This window comes from Mytilus edulis, chromosome 3 (genome assembly GCF_963676685.1).
Source record: "Mytilus edulis chromosome 3, xbMytEdul2.2, whole genome shotgun sequence".
NCBI classification, from domain to species: Eukaryota; Metazoa; Mollusca; class Bivalvia; order Mytilida; family Mytilidae; genus Mytilus; species Mytilus edulis.
This window is the reverse complement of record NC_092346.1, coordinates 52,882,999-52,904,359: the sequence shown is the minus strand read 5'-3', so window position 1 is coordinate 52,904,359 and position 21,361 is coordinate 52,882,999. Positions and strand designations below refer to the sequence as shown.

Genomic DNA, 21,361 nt, shown 5'->3' with positions numbered 1-21,361 from the left:
TGAAACAGACTATTTGTGAACAGCTGCCACAGTTCTACCTTCGTACAGGAATATTGTGGTTAAACCTGCTTTTATTGCTAGTCCAACCTCGATATGTCCAGCTCCTAATTTTCCTGTGTCTTTCGTAAAAAAAGTGTAAATTGATAAAACAAACGCTATTAAAGGAACTTTCAAATGAATAACACATTACAATATGATATATACAATCCCTAACGATGTCTGATAATCAACTGACACTATACGGGGTAACCTTATTTTATTAGAATTTAATCCTCCATTCTTCGATGTTTCTATCTGTGAACAAAGAAAGGGTACATAACAACGGAAAATAAAATAAGTATAGATAAAGCATTTAAGTGATGAAAATGAAATAGATATAAAAACATCCGTAAAATCAGAATAAAAAGTCAATGACGTACTAGAGAAACAACACTCACTTTAAAACAATTAAAGGTACTTTACTTAAGAGGATAAAACTTCACTCATGCCAAGTATTTCTTTATTCGAAACAAAGATAAATTCTGCACAATTTTTTGAAAAGTGCAAATTTAACAAAGACTTGTATGGGAACGTCAATAGTGGTATTACACCTTACAACTGATAAAAGTATTTCGGGCAGCAGTTAAAAGTTTCATCTATCAATATTGCGGACATATCGTTGCAAAGGCATTCAATATTAATTTGTTTAGAAAAAATAAGTATACCTTTCTCGCAAATATCTGCACTGACCTTTCGATATGTATGGCCAGTATTTACTCACCGATGTTAATAAAATTAACGGTACCAATTTTCTTGCACCAGATGCGCATTTCGACAATACATGTCTCTTCAGTGATGCTCGTGGCCAAAATATTTGAAATCAAAAGCTTATATAAAAGATGAAGAGCTATATACTGTAAATAGAATTATAAACAAGTTTAAAATCGGCGAAAATGAAAGAATGAAAAAATTAAAAATCGAAAGGAGCAGTTAAATTCAAATGTCGTTTTTGTTTAATTTAATGGAATCAAAAATGAATTTCAAAAGATTAAAAAGAAAAACACGAATGGACGATTTTATACTCATCATAATAGTTATCAAAGGTACCAGGATTATAATTTAGTACGCCATAAGCATTAAGTACTTCTTCAATACATTTTCAATTTCAAAAAAGTAAAACTTACTGTAAATGTGTTGACTGTTATAACCTGTACGTGTAGCGACTATCTCATTTAAAAAAACAGAAAATATTCAAAACTGAAAATTATACTGGTCGAACTTCCTTTATTCAATTATGCAAATGTTGAAGTTGACATAGCAACACTTTAAGTAAAAAAACTATGCAACATTTCAAAGTCAATGAATTCTAGTTCTGAAATGTACCATTACACTACGAGTGTATACCACATATAATGAAATATAATCAAAGATTCCCCTTCAACTACTTGACCTTGTAAACTTTTCAGAGGTTTCAAAATCACTGAACCACAACTAAAAGAGGGTTTGGGTTATAATCCCCATGGAGAAAGGATGAAACCAAATAATCTACCTGGACATGAGATGTTCGTACGCTTAATCGAATGCATACCAAATATTAATGTACCATCATTGATTCATCTAAAACTGACATAATCATAAACTTTATCAAGCAACTTTGCAAAACTTCAAAGTTCATAAACATCGTCGTAGAGGGATTGAACCAAATAACCTTCATGTACCAAGTCAGGGAAATGACCATTGTTATATTATACTTCGTTTCTGTGTGTGTTATATTTCAATGGTATGTTTCTGTTGTGCCGTTGTTCTCTTATATTTGATGCGTTTCCCTCAGTTTTGGTTTGTGACTCGGACTTGTTTTTTCTTTATCGATTTATGAATTTCAAACAGTGGTATACTACTGTTGCCTTTATAAGGTTCTATTGTTTCTTATTGTTACATGATTTTTTTTTTCTGGCCGGTCAAGACAATAATCAATACTTCAATATTTGTTCATGTATACGCCTAGAATTTCTTTTTATATTAATATCAGAGGTTACACATAGATGGAAATATAGCTCTGAATATTGCACTTCTGAAAAAACATACAATGAATATATATACGAAGTTTTGTTAGCGATTACATCTTGGAATAGAAAATTCTCACCTTTGAATATCTTAAAGTTGTAAGTTATAAATAAATGCTGTACTAAAAATCCGCCCTCTTCCCTCTTTATTGTGTTGCGTTTTTTCTGAGAATTCGGTTACAACAATTACAACTGTATTTATATTGATAAAAGGCATTTCTCTATGATATGACACACGGATTCCATCGTTAGGTAAAAACAATATTCTATGAATATTAAGCATCTTCTCAAGTGGTGTGTCTTGTGAAACAACTATTTTTACAAAGTGCAACCTCAAAGGAACATACAATTATACCAGACATCCATAGATAATTTTGTTCTCGCCATTAAAATAAGCATTGTCACAATAGTTGATATTTAATCCTCCTAAGGTTGTAAGAGCACTAATTAAAAGACAAGAATCATATGCGGTTGAACGTTCACTAGATGCAGCAAGCAATATTGTGCAATAAAGGAAACAAATGCATTTTAAGAACATTGAGGTGTTCAGTAGCGGCTTTCAGGAATCGTAGCTGTGTTAATTCTTACATATGAATGCACAGTATAATCGATATTTGAACAAAACATCGAACTTATACACGTTGATAGGGAACGGTCTGAACTTGCTATGAAGTGTTAACTTTTGCTGTGTATCGAAGGTTAAACTGTGCTTTGCGATATTAGAATAGCAAATGTATTGAACAAAAATGAGATTAAATGGTGTACGCTTGTGATAACATGACTCTTTTATCTTATCTTAGGTTCAAAGTTAAGAATTAAGTCATACATCCTTGTTTCAGTTTCCTGTAAAATTTATTTTGGACCATTGTTCTTGGTTACCTGGACATACTCTATCTGAATGATCATGTATTTGTGGGTTTGTTTTTAATGAGAACAAATACTTGCCCGACTTTCTTCATTTTTTTTATAGATGAAAAATATCCAGGCATGCGTTTTCATTAGACGTTTTAAGTCTTGTTATAAGTGTTCGATCGCCCATAACAAATTTCAAATTGGACATAAATTGTCGACCAAGTAATCATCAGTATTATTGAATTCTAGAATAAAGATTTAAGGGACGGATTTTTATTCAATCTAACGTGTCTAGTTAATGACATATATAGAGCATTATACCAACATTTCAATAAAGTTGTTCTTTGTACAAGATACAATGCTATCTACCAAAACTCTGTATGTATAAATTCAACCATTGCATTGTTTTACAATGAAGCAATACCTTCCATTTTAAATCCACGACTTTCCGCATCAAGCAGATAAAATTGTTAGAGTGTATACTTGTAAGTTTTGTGCGAAATAAGTTATATTCGGGAATAAAGAAGTTCGGACAATAACCAGATTCAATCCAATCAATTAGCCTTCCTAGACACATCTCCAAACATTCAAGAAGACACTCTGGACGCCAAGTATCTGAATCTGTTTCCTCTGAAATCCAGAATATTAACATCTTCATGACATACGACGATACAATATCTTCACCAGGGAATCGTGGTTCTATGTATTCTTTTAGTATTATCTTAAGAAGGATATAACATTGTTTTTGACAGTCACTAAGAGATTCTGTTAGAATCTTTTCCATGGCCCCATAACCGAGTCTAAACTCAACCTCTGTAAATTCATCAGAAGAAATTTTTGAAGGCAGACTTATTACATGACAACCTTGTTCTAACGCTTTTTCTATAGTGCTTTGTGATGGCCATGTTTTACGTGTTCGTTTTGCCCATTTTTGTAACACTGGAGGTAGTGTTTTACATTTGAAAGCATCCACGATATCAACATCAAATATCCAAAAATATGTCTGTTTAAATGCTGGTCCATGTGGTATCCAGTGTGGCAGGAATCGATTAATAAAAGGGAAGGATGTTAAACCACTCTTCGCCCTCTGTTCATTAATATTTCGGCAAGACAAGCATTTGTATCCTTTGATATCTACAAGATTCCATTCAGCATCTGTAACTTGTTTAGTCAGTCCATTTACCCTTACAAAAGGAAAAGAAGTTGAATCTGACGGCACATATTTTTCCACAAAAGCAACTTTTTGGTAGGCTCGTAGCCAACAGCATCCCGGTGGTATAGCATTATCCTCTGTAAAAATAACTAGTTCCATGGTACACGAATTGTTCATTGTCATTTCAGGGCTTGAATTAACAGATATGTTATCCAATATTATATCAACATCTGATGTGGACATAGAAAGACTATCAGCATAGCTGCCAGTCACTCTTCCCCAGGGTCCACATAATCGTTCATATATCCCATGGTAAATGTCAATCAGTTTCAATTTTAAAGGTGGTGTTGCTATTATCTTTGCAATAAACTCGCTAACCTTTATTGATATGTCTGCTTCTTGTTCTTTCGTCTTCACATACTTGTCCTTTATAACAGTGCTTTCTTTTGATAGCAGAGAGCCCATACTACAACTGTAAATAAATTATCAATATTGTTGTATATTTAATATATATCAACCCAATCGAACAGCCTTGATGCTAGTATTCAGTTAAGCTACCACTTCGAGCTTGTAAAAGATGACATATTTCCCTTTAAAATGTGTCAAAACATTTCAAGATTCCTTTTTTCAAATATCTTTGGAAAATTTTACGAAAGGTTAAAAGTATTTATATGATTTTTATGTTGGATTTAGTCAGAAAGGAAATATGGATATACACAAACATTTTCCTCTTAATCTTTCGACTTTAACCTTTAGGAAGAAACTTATTTCTAAATATCGAATGATACAATTTCCGTCAGAACAAAACGTATCACCGGGAATTCTTAAAGATAACAAAAACTATCAAACAAATTCAAGAAAAATTTAAGAAAAATTAAAATCGGTTAGTCCCTTATCAAATGGCAAAAATCAAACAAAAGAGTAGATTTTATCTCCTGCCTCCATGTGACCAAATCCGCACGGGTTACTTTCTATCTTAGTGTTATTACATTGACAAAATATTATGAATTGGAAAACTCAGAACATTGTTTTGTATAGATATATGCCAGTTTCGAAGCACTGACTGATGATAGAGTGGCACCATGTGGACCTTAAAGAATACCCTTGTCTTTTTATATCAAGTAATCTATATCATCACCATGAAAATTAACCAATATGCCAAATAATATATGTCGGAAATTGCATTTCAGAGCCCACGACTCTCCTTTGGTTCATCTAGAATATGTGTGTTCTGTGGGAGATAATTAAATTGATTTCATCTGTTTTAACTGGACATCTAACAAGGTAATAAAGCCTTGTGCATATCGAAACATTGACTTCTGTGGGGGTATGGTACAATAAAAGAATGTAAGAAACCTCTCTTCATTTCATTTTAGATATATAGATTCCTAAACTGCAACAAGTGTATTACGATATTTCTACACTCGAGAGAGTTATATTTTATCATTTAAAGCGAGAGGTTTGTCGAGCTTTTTAAATAATTAAATAATTGAAATTAAACTGTCAAGAGTGGAGACATAACGTAATGTACGGGTTATAGTGTCGGAATCTGTTTCCTGATGATTTTTATCCTTCGTTCTCACAGATTTTCAGAATATTGTGTTCCTTTTATGCGACGTCATCAGGTATGTTCACCTTTTTGAATGACGTCACAATAGGAAAATTTAGAAGAAAACAAAACATTTTAACGTCATACAACATTTCGACTAATCATTTGCCGAGAACAGATATTTCACTAGTGAGAAAAAATATGTTTCCCGCACCGATCAAAAAATGTGAAAATAGCACAAAATAAGAGAAAATTCATATTATCACTGAAAATGAACAAATATAATAATATTATTGGTTCTAAGTAATTTTGTGTTTTCTTTAGATAGTTTATGGTGTACAATTTGTCACTCGTCGCCTTTTTCTGTTTGACAATGTGTTATCAAGTCTTCTTCAATGAATGATTGTCCATTGCGTACTTGACATCTGTTATTTTTCTGTACATGATCAGACAGGATGTTCGATCATTCAACCATCATATTCAAGTTAGTCACTAAAAATGGATCTCGATTTGAAATATTTTGGTATCAAATTATTTTGGTAATTTTCACAAACTAAAAGTCAATTGACAATGTTCCACTTTTATTTCATCTCCAAGTGTAAACATAAAAAAATATTCTCAACTTATTAAACGAAGCAATAAAGGACAAAACTCTGTGTTAGGAATCAATTACAAGTTTGGCTTCCTCGATTTATTTGTTGATTTTCATTGGTTGATAATTTCTTTAACAGTTTCAATCAACTATACTTTCGATTTTGTCAGATCTGTAGTAGATAGACATTGTTTTAAAATACCAATAAATTTCACCTATTTACCTACATCATTAAGTCAAGCAAACTTCGACAATAAGTCACCTTCGGTGCTGTCATAGTGAAAATAAATGTGAATAGGATTGTGGCTGCGACAATTAAGCACGTGTGTAGACATAAACATATACTGTAAAAAGTTTGAAAATATTTTGTCAAAGATTCCATTTAGAACCAATAGTTATCAAAGGTACCAGGGTTATAATTTAGTACGCCAGACGCGCGTTTCGTCTACAAAAGACTCATTAGTGACGCTCATAACAAAATATTTATAAAGCAAAACATGTACAAAGTTGAAGAGCATTGAGGATCCAAAATTCCAAAAAGTTGTGCCAAATACGGCTAAGGTAATCTATGCCTGGGATAAGAAAATCCGCGATGGTGACCATTCAGCGTTATGTAACTTTGATTTCAGTAATGCTTTATACTAACTCTATGTGTGCTGTTTGGGTTTCAGGACCACATACTTGTGAAGGAAGTCCATATAGTGTGATTACAAAATGCATAAACGGAAGACGGAAGATACCAAAGGGATACTTTAACTTATAAGACTACGACGAGGTAAAAAACGGAAGACGAAATAAAGACAATCAACAGTCTATTTAAGACAACTTCGAAAAAAAACCTGAGCGACAGTTCAGGTAACAAGCAAGCTAGCCAAATATATAACCTTTACTTACACCCTCAATGCATTTTGCTGTAATGATAATATCTTGAACTCATTGTCAGTCTTATCACATCACCTATTTTTATTTGGACATTATACAGTGCGGTGCCAATTACTTACAAGTTGGTCTTTTTTATATTGATTTCGTTTGTAAATACTGCAGCTATAAATTGTTTCACTTATAGTTATACAAATGCTAATACTCATATGAATTTTCTATCATCCCTTCGTGAGCATCTAATTTCGATGATAATTGACTTGACATTAAAAGTCATTGCAGGAAATTTCACTTTTTAACTATATTTTGAAAATAAAGACAACTGAAAGTGTTTCTATAGTTGTAGAATAAACTACGTTATTGTCTTTTTATCTGATAGTTGAAAATAATCATTTAGACTTCATTTAGATGGTTTCAAAATCCACCTTTGTCATAGTGTAAATGTACTATGGAAATCTAGAACAAGGTATATGTGTTCTGTAACACATCTGATATTACTCTGTTTTCAGTTTGTAGTGGATTTTCATGATCATTCAGTTTAAGCGTTGTATAAAAGTAGAAACTTAGAGAAACTTGAGATCTTGATGACAATTGTTTTGTTACTTACTTAGCCCAATATTTATACTAAGATTATAATACAAGGACATTCTTTTGCATATCTAACAGATGGAACATCTGTTTAAGTGTTGTCAGAAAAACATTCCCGATAACACAATTCTTTTCCAATTTGAAATTAAATCCCAAACAAACATGCATCTGTCTATTTTTTTTTATAATGATATAGCTAAAAACAACTATGAGTATTACTAACCAAATCTCTATTGCATAACACATATTCTCTAAAACAAAATGTATTCGGAGTAACTCGGTTGTCACTAGAGAAGAAGGAATTGGTAACCTTTTCAGAGCATCAGAGTTTTTCACAAATGTTTCGTGGTGTCCAATCTTTTGTTAAAAGTGTAGTGAATTTAATAATCAGTGGCGGATCCAGGATTTTTTCAAAGAGTGAAATAAGGGGACGGACTGACAAAAATCAAGCCTTCTCGATAAGAAACTTTATAGATTCAGAACAGATATTCATTTTAAGAAATCATTTAAATTATCTTTCACTTTTATAAGAATAGACCATTTTACAATATAGTGTTAATTTAAGCTGTAGTATTAAAACACGGATTCACAAAGGCTTATATTTCGCTTAAAACAGACTATGATAATGTTTGTAAATATGTAGAAAGAAAGATCCTAAAACTAAAATGTTTGTGCTGTCAACGTATCTGATTTGATATGTGTTCGAAGTATTTGTGATCCCTCTCGTGTATAGGTGGTGTAAAAAAAAAGGGTTGTGGTAATCTTCACCAATCTTGCATAATATTTTTTTTTACATTAACAACGTCATTAATATAATGGGGCGTATTTATTTATATATTCAAATTCGACATGAAACAATGTACATTTGTATATTTTAAGATAGACATTATACATAAATTAAAATAATTGAATTCAGCATAAGTCTACATTGGAAATCCACATGATAAGCGTCCGCTTCTGTATGGAATTTTCATTGGCACCCAACTGAAGCGTTTTATTAGAGTAAACAAAGAAACACTCGAGACCTTTAAATAAATCTATGATATATCATCATTCATTGACTGTAGCCTGAAATTATAATTAAGAGCCTAATATTTAAACTAAAGCTATGATCAGTAAGACAAGGACATTTTCTCTAACTTATACTTTACTAAGCTAATGGAAATTAACTTTGTTATCAAGTGTCGTCAGTACAACACACCTGGTTACAAAATGGTACATAATGAAATATTTGCTCAAATCAGGATTAAAACCCCCATACGCTCATGATTCAGGCTGAAATGTTTCAGCTACTGTTAACTATATAATCATCGGATAATATCTACCCAAAACTTTTCATAGGGTCCGTATCATACGTGGAGCAAACACAACTAATCTTTACAGAGCATATAAGTTGGTCAAAGGTGTGTGTAGTGTTTTTATATTCTCAGTGTTATGTTCAATAAGAGGGACGAGCTAACAAAAATCAAGAAAAAACTTTTTTTTTAAATCTTGTACGGATATATAATTACTTACATCTAAGTCATTTGAATTTGTGTGGACAGCTTTGGATTTGGCGATCATACTACAACTCCTTTGTTTTATTTGGATATTTGCAACAAGGTAACGAAATCAAATATTTATCAGTAAAATAAGGCAAAATTAATCAAAATAAAAATCAAGATAAAAACATCTTTAAATTACAGTAAGGTGTAAGTGTAGTTAGCTCCGTTGAAGGTATCACTGTGACTGTTCCGCTATATAGATGATGTTCTCTAATTAATACAAAATTTTGTGACTATATTGAACGAATCTATCCCATCGAACTAGAGCTAAAGGATACTACAGATAGAGTAAGGTTTTTGGAGGAGTTCGTGTTGCTAGTCTTGTGTCTTGTGTACTATTATTTGTCTGCTTGTCTTTTTATTGCTTAGCCATGGCGTTGGCAGTTTATTTTCAATCTATGAGTTTGAATATCCATATCCATATGGTATCGTTCGCCCCTCTTTTAAGCCTGACTCACATCTTGACTTACATTTAGAAATTTTGGTCGATTTAAAACAAAACTTTACGACAAAAGAGATGATTTCATTTCCAAATTGTGAACTTTCCATTCCTATGTAGCATCATTCCAGCAGCGCCTGTTTACGGAGTAGGTATCTCCGAATTGATACGATATTCCTGGAGTTATATTTCCCATCATGATTTTCTTGATAGAGGATTGCTGCTCACAAGAAAGCTTTTAAACCAAGTGTTCCAAATGGTGAAGTCGAAATCATCCCTTCGAAAATTTTACGGACGCCATCACGAGTTGGTTGACCGTTATGGAATAACCGTTTGATATTGGATATGTTCCTTATGTCGTATCTACAATCCCATTCCCTTTTCACGAATGTGACCTACCGGGTTTTTATAACATAAGTAACACGATGTGTGCCATATGTGTTCCGCAGAACCTTAAATCACCCATAGTCCTTAGTGTTCTATGTCTTCTGTATTATTATTTGTCTGTTTGTCTTTTTTCTATTTTTTAGCCATAACGGTGTCAGTTTATTTTCAATCTATGGGTAAAAAGTAAAATCACAAAAATACTGAACTCAGAGGAAAATCCAATTGGAAAGTCCATAATCACATGGCAAAATCAAATTTGACTGTCCCTCTTGTATCTTTCGCCCCTCTTTTGAGATCCAGTATAAATAATTTTCCTGTGCTCTTGGTTTTTCAAAAGCGTGTTTTAGATTTTGCCGTGCTGAATATTCTAGATCGTTACTTTCCAATTATAAACATTAATGTGTACATAAGCAAACTTCAAGTATTAAAGTTAAGTGTATTTATTTGCATAACGATGTAAATGTTGCCCAGTATGAATGTCTTATTGTCCATTCCTTATAACAACTTCTTTTGTTTAGACATACAAATGTAGGTGGTATAAATAATCTTAAATTTATATAGTTCTTTAAAAATATAGAAGGGTGTACCCTTCAAAGTCTTTAATAAAACATAACACATAATTGGAAAATCCCAAGACCATAGCCTGGATAATTTCAATAAATTAGGCTTTCCTTTCGCTCTACATGTATGTATTTAATAGTATTTTAACGCGCGGTGTTTTCATTTCAATATTTTGTTTCTTTTGTCTTGGGTTAAATGTATTCATCGTTTATTCTTTTCATTATAAGCAAGTTTCAGTCATTTAAATGAACTTAGGATTATACAATATGTCTAACTGCCAAGCGTACATTTTTGTACTTTCAGTTTCACTTTAACATTAAAACATTTAAATATAATAATAAAAGATATTTTATAAGCGAGTAAGTATGTTTAATTTATAGATGTTTGTAATCCAAATCATATATGATTTCATAAGAAAAAAGGATTGAAAATGATAATATTTACCCAAAATATGAATCTAGACTTTAAAAAAGAAATACCCTGATCATCCTCAAACTAACAAAAAATACATATCTTACTTTTGTGTGTGTGCACTCATACACCTGTCAAATAGTATGTAAGGGCAATCGTACTTCTTTCCAGTATGTATTTAAATTGGAAAACCCAATTAAGTTATATATTAGGCCAGCTGTCGAGTATTAAATACGGATACTATGCAATAACACATAATTACATTTTCTCAATAGTACTTCAAGGGAAATATGATTCGCCACATCCGTTGTATTGAAATTAAACACAAAAGGTCAATAACTGTATCATAGAACACATATATTATTCAAATGTCCCATCTACAGTAAAAACTTGCAGAGACTCTTTGATTTTTTTCGGTCTGTTGATCCGTATGTCAGTCAATCTTTTTTTTAAATATACCAGTAACCTAATCAGTACTTACATCTATTATATATAGCCAAAATAGAAAAAAATGAGTTAATCATTTGTGAAACTCTGTTTATATTTGTATTTAGATGACAGATTTACACTGTCCATCAGTCAAACTAAGGACAGACCAAAATGCTTCTGTATAATGCAGGGTATTAAAATATAAACTGTAAATGCTATATGATATATGAGTCTTATCAGAATTTTGTTTTTCTATAAATTTTCTTCAAATGACATAGAATGTCGAACTAGTAATCTTATTTTGTCATGTGATAAAGAACAAATGAAACATGGAATTTTTCTCTAATCGTTATAAATATTTATTTAAAGATCTCATGTTGCAAAAAGTTAAAAAGTTATAATCTCCTGGAAATATCAGTTGTATTTTATTCGTTTTCCTCATATAGATAGTACGTGGAATTTACAATTACATAAGATTATACGTACACAAGCAAAAACATACTTTACATTTTACCGCAAAATTTCCTTTTCCGCTTTGATAGGACAAGGTATGTACATTAAAAGAGGGGCGAAAGATACCAGATGAGCTGTCATACTCATAGATTGAAAATAAACTAACAACTCCATGGCTAAAAATAAAAAGACAAACAGACAAATAAAAGTACAGAAGATACAACATAGAAAACCAAAGACTAAGCAACACCACCCACCCCCCCCCCCCCCAAAAAAAGGGGGTGATATCGTGTACTCCGGAAGGGTAAGCAGATCTTTGACTCTGAAAAACTGATATTTTACGCAACTTTGCATTTCTAAATAATTCCATTTAGTATTAATTGAAGAGAACACAAAAGCTTGTTCAAAATAGTTTATATCAAGCGGCGTTCGTCTTTAAAAAAAAACTAAGGAGCCTCGGTGACCATTGGTCAAAGTAGGTGCTACGGAAATCACTAGCCAGTTAACACTGAGGTTGTGAGTTCGAACCACGCTCGTGCAGGTGCACTTGACTCCAATCTTAATTGACTAGGATTGTCAGTTTTCCTATCAAATGTCGGTGGTTACTCCGGCTATCTCCTCCTATAAAATCTGGCTGTCACGAAATAGATCAAAAGCATGTACCAAGTCTGGCATATGACAGCTGCTATCTATTCGTTTGATGTGTTTGAGCTCTTGGTTTTGCCATTTAATTAGGGACTTTCCGTTTTGAATTTTCCTCGGAGTTCAGTATTTTTGTGATCTAACTTTCTGCATATGATTGCTAATTACATCGAGTTCATTTCAATTTTGGTGGATAGCTGTCTCATTGGTAAGAATACCACATTTCACTATTTATTCAAGGAATAAACATTCAACATATTAATGAAACGTTAAGATAATAACAATAGAAATCAATATAAACTAAATCTTGAAGTTTCAGGAATGTGTGAGAGTTCTGTACGTGTAGTGGGTCCGACTCTTCAAGCAATTACATCTAACTATCTACACATTTTGCCTATGTTAAAAACAATACATCTTTTTATTAATTTTAACAATATATTTATTTATTCATTTCGGTAACTTGCAGTTTTACAAAATAGTTTAGTGTAATAATTGAACACGACAACAAAGTGGTTACCCAGTAGATACAAAGTTTCTTTTGAATATCCAGATTGGTAACTTGTTAAGTTGAGGGTTATATTTTTCAGTTATATGTTTTCATAATATGATTTGAAATGGATGGATTATCAATTCCATAGTTATATCCTATTTTCCAACTTAAAGATAAAAAAAAAGTCCTCAATCAAACAAAACAAAATACCCAATCCATATAATCATACTGGATTTGTACAACTAGACTGTCCTTTCAAATCGAAGTATTTATTTTAACATATTGTTTACAACTTCTTGTTTCTATTTCCTTGGTTATATATATATATATGTTCTATTCATCTTCATCATTTGCACTTACAAAACTTAATGAGATATAAAAGAACGCAAGATTGAAATATTTTCACTTATGAAAGGCGTATATTTTGAACTTTGACACTTTCTTTTCAATTTTTATTTTTAATTTAGAGGAAAAAAAGATTTTTCACGTACAATCATTAAGATAGGTGAGTACACATTTGACAAAATATGTAAATCTTAAGATTTGGATAAATAAATAAAAAGAAGGAAATTAAAAAATTGTGTTTACTTTTCATTTCAGAAAAAAGAAAAAGATAATCATAATGACTTAAAGATTTCAGTATTATAGCAACCCTCACATTATGTTATGTTTCCGTGTGTTCACTCCTACATATATTGCATATGCTAGTACACTCGTGCTTATATAACCTACATATGAATAGGAAATTCCCAATCTTATTCTATTCATGAAAATTTCTGTAAAATCATTTTTATTCTTTCAATATCTTCAGGTCATTATACATAGTAGAGAAATGTACAAAGATTAAAGGTAAGTAACTATTATTTAATTTATGCACTGATCTTGGTGACATGGCGGGTTTGTTTAGGACACACTTATAGACATAAAAAAATATGTTTTGTGTACATTAGGGATATTTTAAGACAGTTTAATGTCACTCTACAAGAATTAATGATCAAAATATTTTGTGCTTTTTGGAAGTTACATTTTTTTTTAAATTTTAATTAGGTCATATGAAAATCTCCCATAATAATAGAATTGTTCGAAACACTAAGGAATTTCTACCCCAAGGAATAGATTGGCGTGGTGACTGGCGAGTCTTTGCATTAAACGGCGTACAAAAGGTTTCCTTGATGATTTATTTTCACACAGATACTAGCTTCTGTTACACCACTTAATGAAACAAATCATAAGTTCTATTATGATTTTGTAAAAATTTCATCATGAACATATCTTTCAGTTTGTCGTTCAAAAGCTACGTGACTTAACAGTCAGATTGAAGGCATTGTTCCGAGTATTCTTCGACAGATTGAATTGAAACTTGATTTTAATCTTGTATATGGTAAAAGGTGACTTAAATTTGTTATTTAAAAAAACAAACCCTTTTTTGTTTCTCAGTTATGGAACGATAACCATTAGTTTTGATGCAGTATTCTGGGATCATTCACTTCAAGAATATTTTTGTCGTTGAATTTGGGAAAGTAAGCTCCATCGTATCTATGATGAGTTTATTTTCTATTTTAAAATAGTCTGATACAAGTATGTCATACCAGAGTTATTGGTTTTTTGAAGTCACATTTGATGCAATTTGTGTACTGTTTTACTGTTTAATTTAAGGCATTTTTTTTTATACACACATGCAAGTTTTTTTTCTCCTTGGCAATTTTATTGAATACTTCTACAATATTCTAATTCATTCCTTGTCAATATTAAGATTATAATACGGACGTATTCAACGACCAGGTGCGGCTGTTATTGATATGTTGCTGGTTAAAACGAATCAAATCCGTTGCTTTTACTTCTTTTATAACTCTTATTCAACGTATATGCCTTCATAAACAGAATTTTAAAATGATTATGCCATTATCATTTATAGTCGATTTTTGTATTTCTTAATATCGAAATTAGCATGAGGTCAAAACAGTCCTGCTTAGTTGTCTGTGTTGTAGTTGTATTATTTTTATTTATTTTTTTAGATTTTTTTTAATAAGAATTACTTCTACTTTATTGCAATCTCACCGTTTTGAAATGTCTGAACATTCCATAGGCCTCATATTGCAATCAAAAAAGTCCTGATCGCTTTTGATTTAGCTATTTCATCGTGCATCCGAACTATTTCGTTTTCCGTATTGGTAATGTGTGGGTTTTTTTTTTAAATGTTTAATAGTTTCCTGCACCGTTTCGTTTTCCACATAGATACATTTAGTCCAAGGTCTTTATAATATTCATATTTTCTGATATGCTCCATGAATTTTATAATACAAATATGATAAGGAATAGCCGCCATTAACGTGACGTTTTTGAAAGCATGTCCTTGATAAACTATACAAATATATACCACAAGATTAGAATGTTCATTTTAGTTTCGATATTCATTGAAATCTTTGATGTATAACTAAAAACTAGTAGAACAAATACGGCTGATTCGGATCTAAAAATATTTTGCTGCTAGCCAAGGTTTCTTTGTCGAATCCTTTAGTGTCCGTTTTCGCATTTATATGATAATATATATATTTAAAAGAAGAAAAATATCAAAAGATTATACGTTTTAATTATACATATTTATGATGACTTCTTTTCATTTTGGAAGAACATTTTTCATTTTTTTCTAATATTATTCATATCATAACAAAGACTTCAAGTCATTGTGTGAAAAGTAAAATAATAAGAATACTGAACTCCAAGGAAAATTCAAATCAAAAAGTCCCTTCTGTGGATTGATATTTGGAATCCGTAAAATATTTGGTCGTTGTTCTTTGCGAATCGGTAAAACAATTTTATATGTGATCCTGCAACGGACATCAATTGATTGTTTTATCAGTTTTTATAGCCAGCGACACCAAATGTTCATTTTTCGGTTTACATACATTAATTTACCATTTATAGGTGAACTTGTGTGCGTTTTTCACGATTTGGTATTAATTTGAGATATCTATGATTCAGAATAAATGTCTGTTCAATAATTTGTATACGATGTCGCGATATATTCTCTTACAAAAAAACTTCTCATTTGCAAAGAAATATGGCTTTATTTTATGTAATATTTTATCACAGTTTCTGAACACATTTTAAGTTTACTTAAAAACTCATTAGGAATGAACAGAAAGTTGATATTGCTACAATAGGGTTTAATTTGATGCGAAATTTTGAGGTAAACATTTCAGAAATTATGTTTTCATTATGCTTGTAAAATTTGCCTCTGATTAAAAAATAATATATCGTCAATAATTCATGATAGTTGCAAGATATTTGCTTTTTTATATAGTTTTTCTTCAAACACGTTGACTTTGCTATACAATCTAAGTAAAACAGTGTATAAACGGACAACATTTTCTATAAAAATAAAACAGTTGATATACTGTCGTAAATTTGTAATATTTTATCATGAAAATGCATTGGCTTATCACGCACATTTCAACAACAAAAATCTCTGATATAGAGTGCATTTCTTTCTTACACGAACGATGCAAACGACTTAAGTCTACAGTTTATCGTTCATAGTTAGTTAGTACAAACGCTATATTTTTTTCTATCTTCAATCTTGAATTTTAGTAAAATCATAACAAAAGATTGGAACAATCTACAAAAAAACAAACAATGCAGTGAAATCTTCGCCCAAGTGTCTATCATATTGTAATAAACGTATCACAGTTATAAAAGAATAACTGGCTAAATCAAGGCAACAGTTATGAGATTTTTGAAAAAGGACCCATGCTTTTGTAGCGTTTGAAGCAAACGATAACAAACGCCAAACAACGTTTACAAAACGTTTACAAAACGTTTACAAAACGTTTACAAAATTTAGGTTAGAAAGACTTCTCAATTTTATTCATAGAGTTATAGAGTGCATTTCTTTCTAACCAAAATTTTGTAAACGTTGTGCGTCGTTTGTTATCGTTTGCTAAACGCTACAAAAGAAGAAATAATGTATCATTCACAGAGTTATACAAGCTCTAAATATATGCACATAGAAAATGGATGAATTACGAAGGGTTGTAATAAGATATACTGGATTGGTCCTGTACCTGATTGATTTCAATATATATCTAAGGTTGAAGTTATAAACAAATATAGCGTTTGTACTAACAAATGTAGCGTTTGTACTAACAAACGACAAACTGCAGACGCATTTCTAGAGAGTGCATAGTTTGTCAAAGTTTATGTATGTTTGAAACAAACGATCAAAACATGTGCGCGCTTAGTAGTTTGCATTATTTGTGCCGGCTAGAAAGAAATGCACTGATAGTGTCATATTCACTCATATAGAATTTGTATTCACGGAATAGTGTTAGTGATAAGCTCTCATGTGAACGAAAGATCAGAAAGTTATAAAATAAAAAAATTCCTTAATAATTGCGTGTGTTCCTATAATTTATTGATATAAAACATTTTGAGTCAATTTGCATTGTCATTGTCCAGTGGAACTTTTCTTGTCCATGCCAGTGAACATTCGTTGAAATACACATTTATAATTTAGACTAATGTATATATTTAGGCCTGTATATAGATTTAAAAAAATTACAATATCATGTTTTGATAGCGTGTACAACAGTTGATTGACTTGTTGTAGAATACGAGATGACCTTCTACTAAATTGAAGTATTTAATGTATAAAGTTTTGGCAACCTTACCAGAAATTGGGAATTACTCGAGGAATTACTGGGTTTGCTTTCAGATTTAAATGGATTGAGAATTTCGTGGCGGATAATATATATAATAAATCAAAAAGTAAAAAAATAAAAATTTAAATCAATTAAAGTAAGGTACATTACGTTTCATTATTACAGGGGTAAGATAATCACTATGTTAATATATTTCAAAAATAGATTGACAAATTGAAAGTAGAACACATTAGTTGTTTAATCAATTGTTATAAGATAAACTGCTTGCATCGATATACATCACACTCTTATATGTAAATTTTATAAATGTGATAACACAAAAAAATATCGAAAAAGATTGTTTTGATGTTTGACATGTTTTAAAAACGGAAGAAGGACATATACAGGTTAACGTACAGTGTATCGTTTATCAAGATAACATCTGAACCGGGTATATACAACACGGTGGTTTACCATCAGGATACAAGAAATTGGTGTATTTATGACAAATGAGAGAGAAAACATCATTAAGCCGCATGCCTAGGCAGTTGTACATACTTCTTCTATATATAACATCTTAATTGGTTGTTTGAAAAAATTAACTTTAAGTGAGACGATATTGTAGATGATAATTATTTGTATGTCCTGCGGAAAAATGACGTATACTTTTTTTTTTAAGCGCGTGATGTGCACATTTAAATATCGTGGATCAGATCTAAAGCTTTTATATTTTGATAGGATATCAGTACATGTACTTGATGTAAGGATATGTATATTATCTATTTAAAGTTTCAGTATTAAATAATAATTCTTTATTTGCAAAACAGACAAAAAACCAGTTTTGGTTATGGTAAATACAAACATAATCAAACATTATGAAAAATCGACAATATTATAAGAGATATATGATAAAAAGATGTCGAACTGGTAGTTTATCTGTGTTTAGATAAGAAGTAGAAATTAAACAAAAAAAAGAATTTTCTTCTTGTCATTCTGAAATATTTTAAGGACATCGTGTTGAAAAAGGTCAAGAAGACATAACCGATATGAAAATCAAGCGTCTTCTTTCTTCCGTGTTAATATTTCATTTTCCTCATATGTTAAGTGTAATATCTACATAGATTTATTCTATACAAACAATAATGTCATATTTGTTCTCATCATACGTATGGTATCGTTTTCCGCATTGAAAGTGCAAGTTCACGTCACATAATTTATATGTGGGCTGTAATATCAGGGAACAGCGAATGTTTTTACGAATTTGGTAGGAATAATAACCCATGGAGAGAGAGATGTAACATTGCAATATGAGACAACTATCCACCATTGTTGTCCCAATAACATGGATATGAACAACATTAGAACATGCTTAATGATTCAAACGCGAGAAACCCAACGGTCAGATTTAGACATACACATTTTTATTTTTTTTTTGCAATTTGTAGGGCTAGTGCAGAAACGGTTAAGCTATTTACTGACCCATTACTTGTCCAAATGATTTCCTCAAATTATGTTTATCATAATTATGGCTTTTGACTTTGACATGAAAATCTCTTGCGATGTTAAATCGGAGTCTTTAGGGGTAATTTCGCTTCTATAAAAATTTAATTTTTCATATCAAAACAAGTTTTAGTTCACCTAGCCCGAAGGTCCAAGTGAGCTTTTCTCATCACTTGGCGTCCGGCGTCCGTCGTCGTCCTGTGTCCGTTGTCCGTCGTCGTTAACTTTTACAAAAATCTTCTCCTCTGAAACTACTGGGCCAAATTAAACCAAACTTTGCCACAATCATCATTGAGGTATCTAGTTTCAAGAGGTGTCCGGTGACCCGACCAACCAACCAAGATGGCCGCCATGACTAAAAATATAACATAGGGGTAAAATGTAGATTTTGGCTTATATCTCTGAAATAAAAGTATTTATAGCAAATCTGACATGGGGAAAAAAATTATAAGGTCAAGATCTATATGCCCTAAAATTTTCAAATGAATCGGATAACCAGTTGTTAGGTTGCTGCCCCTAAATTGGTAATTTTAAGAAGATTTTGCAGCTTTTGGTTATTATCTTGAATATTATTATAGATAGAAATAAACTGTGAACAGAAATAATGTACATCAAAGTAAGAGCTACAAATAAGTCAACATGACCAAAAGTGGTCAATTGACCCCATAAGGAGTTATTGCCCTTTTATTGTCAATGTTTTACAATTTAAATAAATTTTGTAATTTTTGTAAAATTTTACAAAATATTTTCCACTGTCACATTCTTGGCCAATTTCATTATAGATAGAGATAATTGTAAGCAGCAAAATTGTTCAGTAAAGAAAGATCTACCAACACATCACCAACACCAAAACACAATTATGTCATGAATCCATCTGTGTCCTTTGCTTAATATGCATATAAACCAAGGTGAGCGACACATGCTCTTTAGAGCCTCTAGTTATAAATGTATCATACATACAATGCCGACAAGTTTCTTTCGATTTTGCAAGCTTTTATCAGAATTGAATAAAACAAAAAACCGACTTCTAAGGCATTATCAGAATTATAATGATCTTTTATAAACAATAATTGGCTGATCTGTTAAAACCTTCAGATTTTGTTCCACAATAACAGATTAATTCCTTGATACCTCTCCTTATTTTATATTAAACGCTAAAAACGATACTTAAATAATCATATAACTGCATAAGTATTTTCTATTTGAAAGTCTGTGAGTTCTAACCCCGAACGTGGTCGATCTTTGTATGCCAAGAATCCTTGTTACCACTATTTGAGGTGTCCGTAAGTGCCCTGTTGCAAGACAAACTTTCTGTCCCTATCCAATTAACCCTCACTTCCCAGTGGCAGTCCAAATTTCCCCGACCCCTTTTCCCGGACGGCTTCTATTACAAGACATACCTTCATATATACTGTTAATTTGTTCTCGTGTGACCATGTATGAAATACATGCCACTGGGCGTTAATTATCGAAATTTTAATCCCTGTACGTGTCATGTTCATTCGACTCCAATCTTACTAATAATTAACTTGAATTGTTTATTTTTCCTGTCGAAGGTATATGTTTCTCTCCGGGCACTCCGGCTACCGACACCAATAAAAACTGATAACCACGCGTACGATATAGCTTATAGTGCAGAAAGTGGCTTTAAACACCAACAATTCATCAATCAATATCTTTTCTAAATACTAGCTACCATTCATTTTCTTATTTATTCATTTTTGGAACTTTTCTTAGCCTAGTACGTTCATCAGATATATTTAGACGTGAAAATTTAAATGTATAGATTTTCACAGTTTGTAAAACACCTATTGAAGTAGCTTTTGGGAATGAAAAGATCCATAGTCATAATCTTTTTTTTTGTATTCCATAGCATGCAGAAGAAAACAAACCTTCTAGATGTATTGTTTTATCGAAGCTGTTTAAGTTTTGGCCGAAAATATAAAACAGTACTTCAGACTAGTTTTGTTTTGTTTGAAATTGTCTAAAGTTTTTGGCAACTATACATGTGCAATTTTTTGGAAATCGAAAATCCACGATAGCCTGGTTTTCCGGATCATTTCGGGAGTTAAATACTAGAACAGGTCATATTAAGTGAACATTTATTTATATTAAACGTAAACCACCGTTGAAGGAATATAATTGTGTGGTTATATTGTCGACCGGTGAGTTTTAAAACATGAATAATTAAAAAAAAAAAAAAAAGCAGT

The 21,361-nt window shown here is 31.4% G+C and overlaps 2 protein-coding genes across 2 annotated transcripts in view; one reads left to right on the top strand and one right to left on the bottom strand.

Moving 5' to 3' along the window:
• Positions 1-2,128: 2,128 nt before the first annotated feature.
• Positions 2,129-11,203, bottom strand: LOC139516798 (uncharacterized). The gene is made up of 2 exons (XM_071307107.1): positions 11,105-11,203; positions 2,129-4,519 (listed from the first exon to the last, which is right to left on the bottom strand). The coding sequence occupies exons 1-2, from the start codon at positions 11,122-11,124 to the stop codon at positions 3,256-3,258; spliced, it is 1,284 nt and encodes a 427-aa protein (XP_071163208.1). The 5' UTR covers positions 11,125-11,203; the 3' UTR covers positions 2,129-3,255.
• A 2,215-nt stretch (positions 11,204-13,418) lies between these two features.
• LOC139516814 (uncharacterized) overlaps positions 13,419-21,361 on the top strand; it is a 30,658-nt gene continuing 22,715 nt past the window's right edge. Inside the window, exons 1-2 of the mRNA XM_071307139.1 lie at positions 13,419-13,516; positions 13,823-13,860. The gene's annotated coding sequence lies outside the window, so the exon portion shown is untranslated. The remainder of the gene's footprint in view (positions 13,517-13,822; positions 13,861-21,361) is intronic.

Coding starts and splice junctions, on each gene's coding strand:
- LOC139516798 (XM_071307107.1), bottom strand. CDS start 11,124: ATGAGTGCACACACACAAAA. Junction 4,520..11,104: donor ATGAGTGCACACACACAAAA/GTAAGATATGTA, acceptor ATTTATTTACAG/TTGTAGTATGGGCTCTCTGC.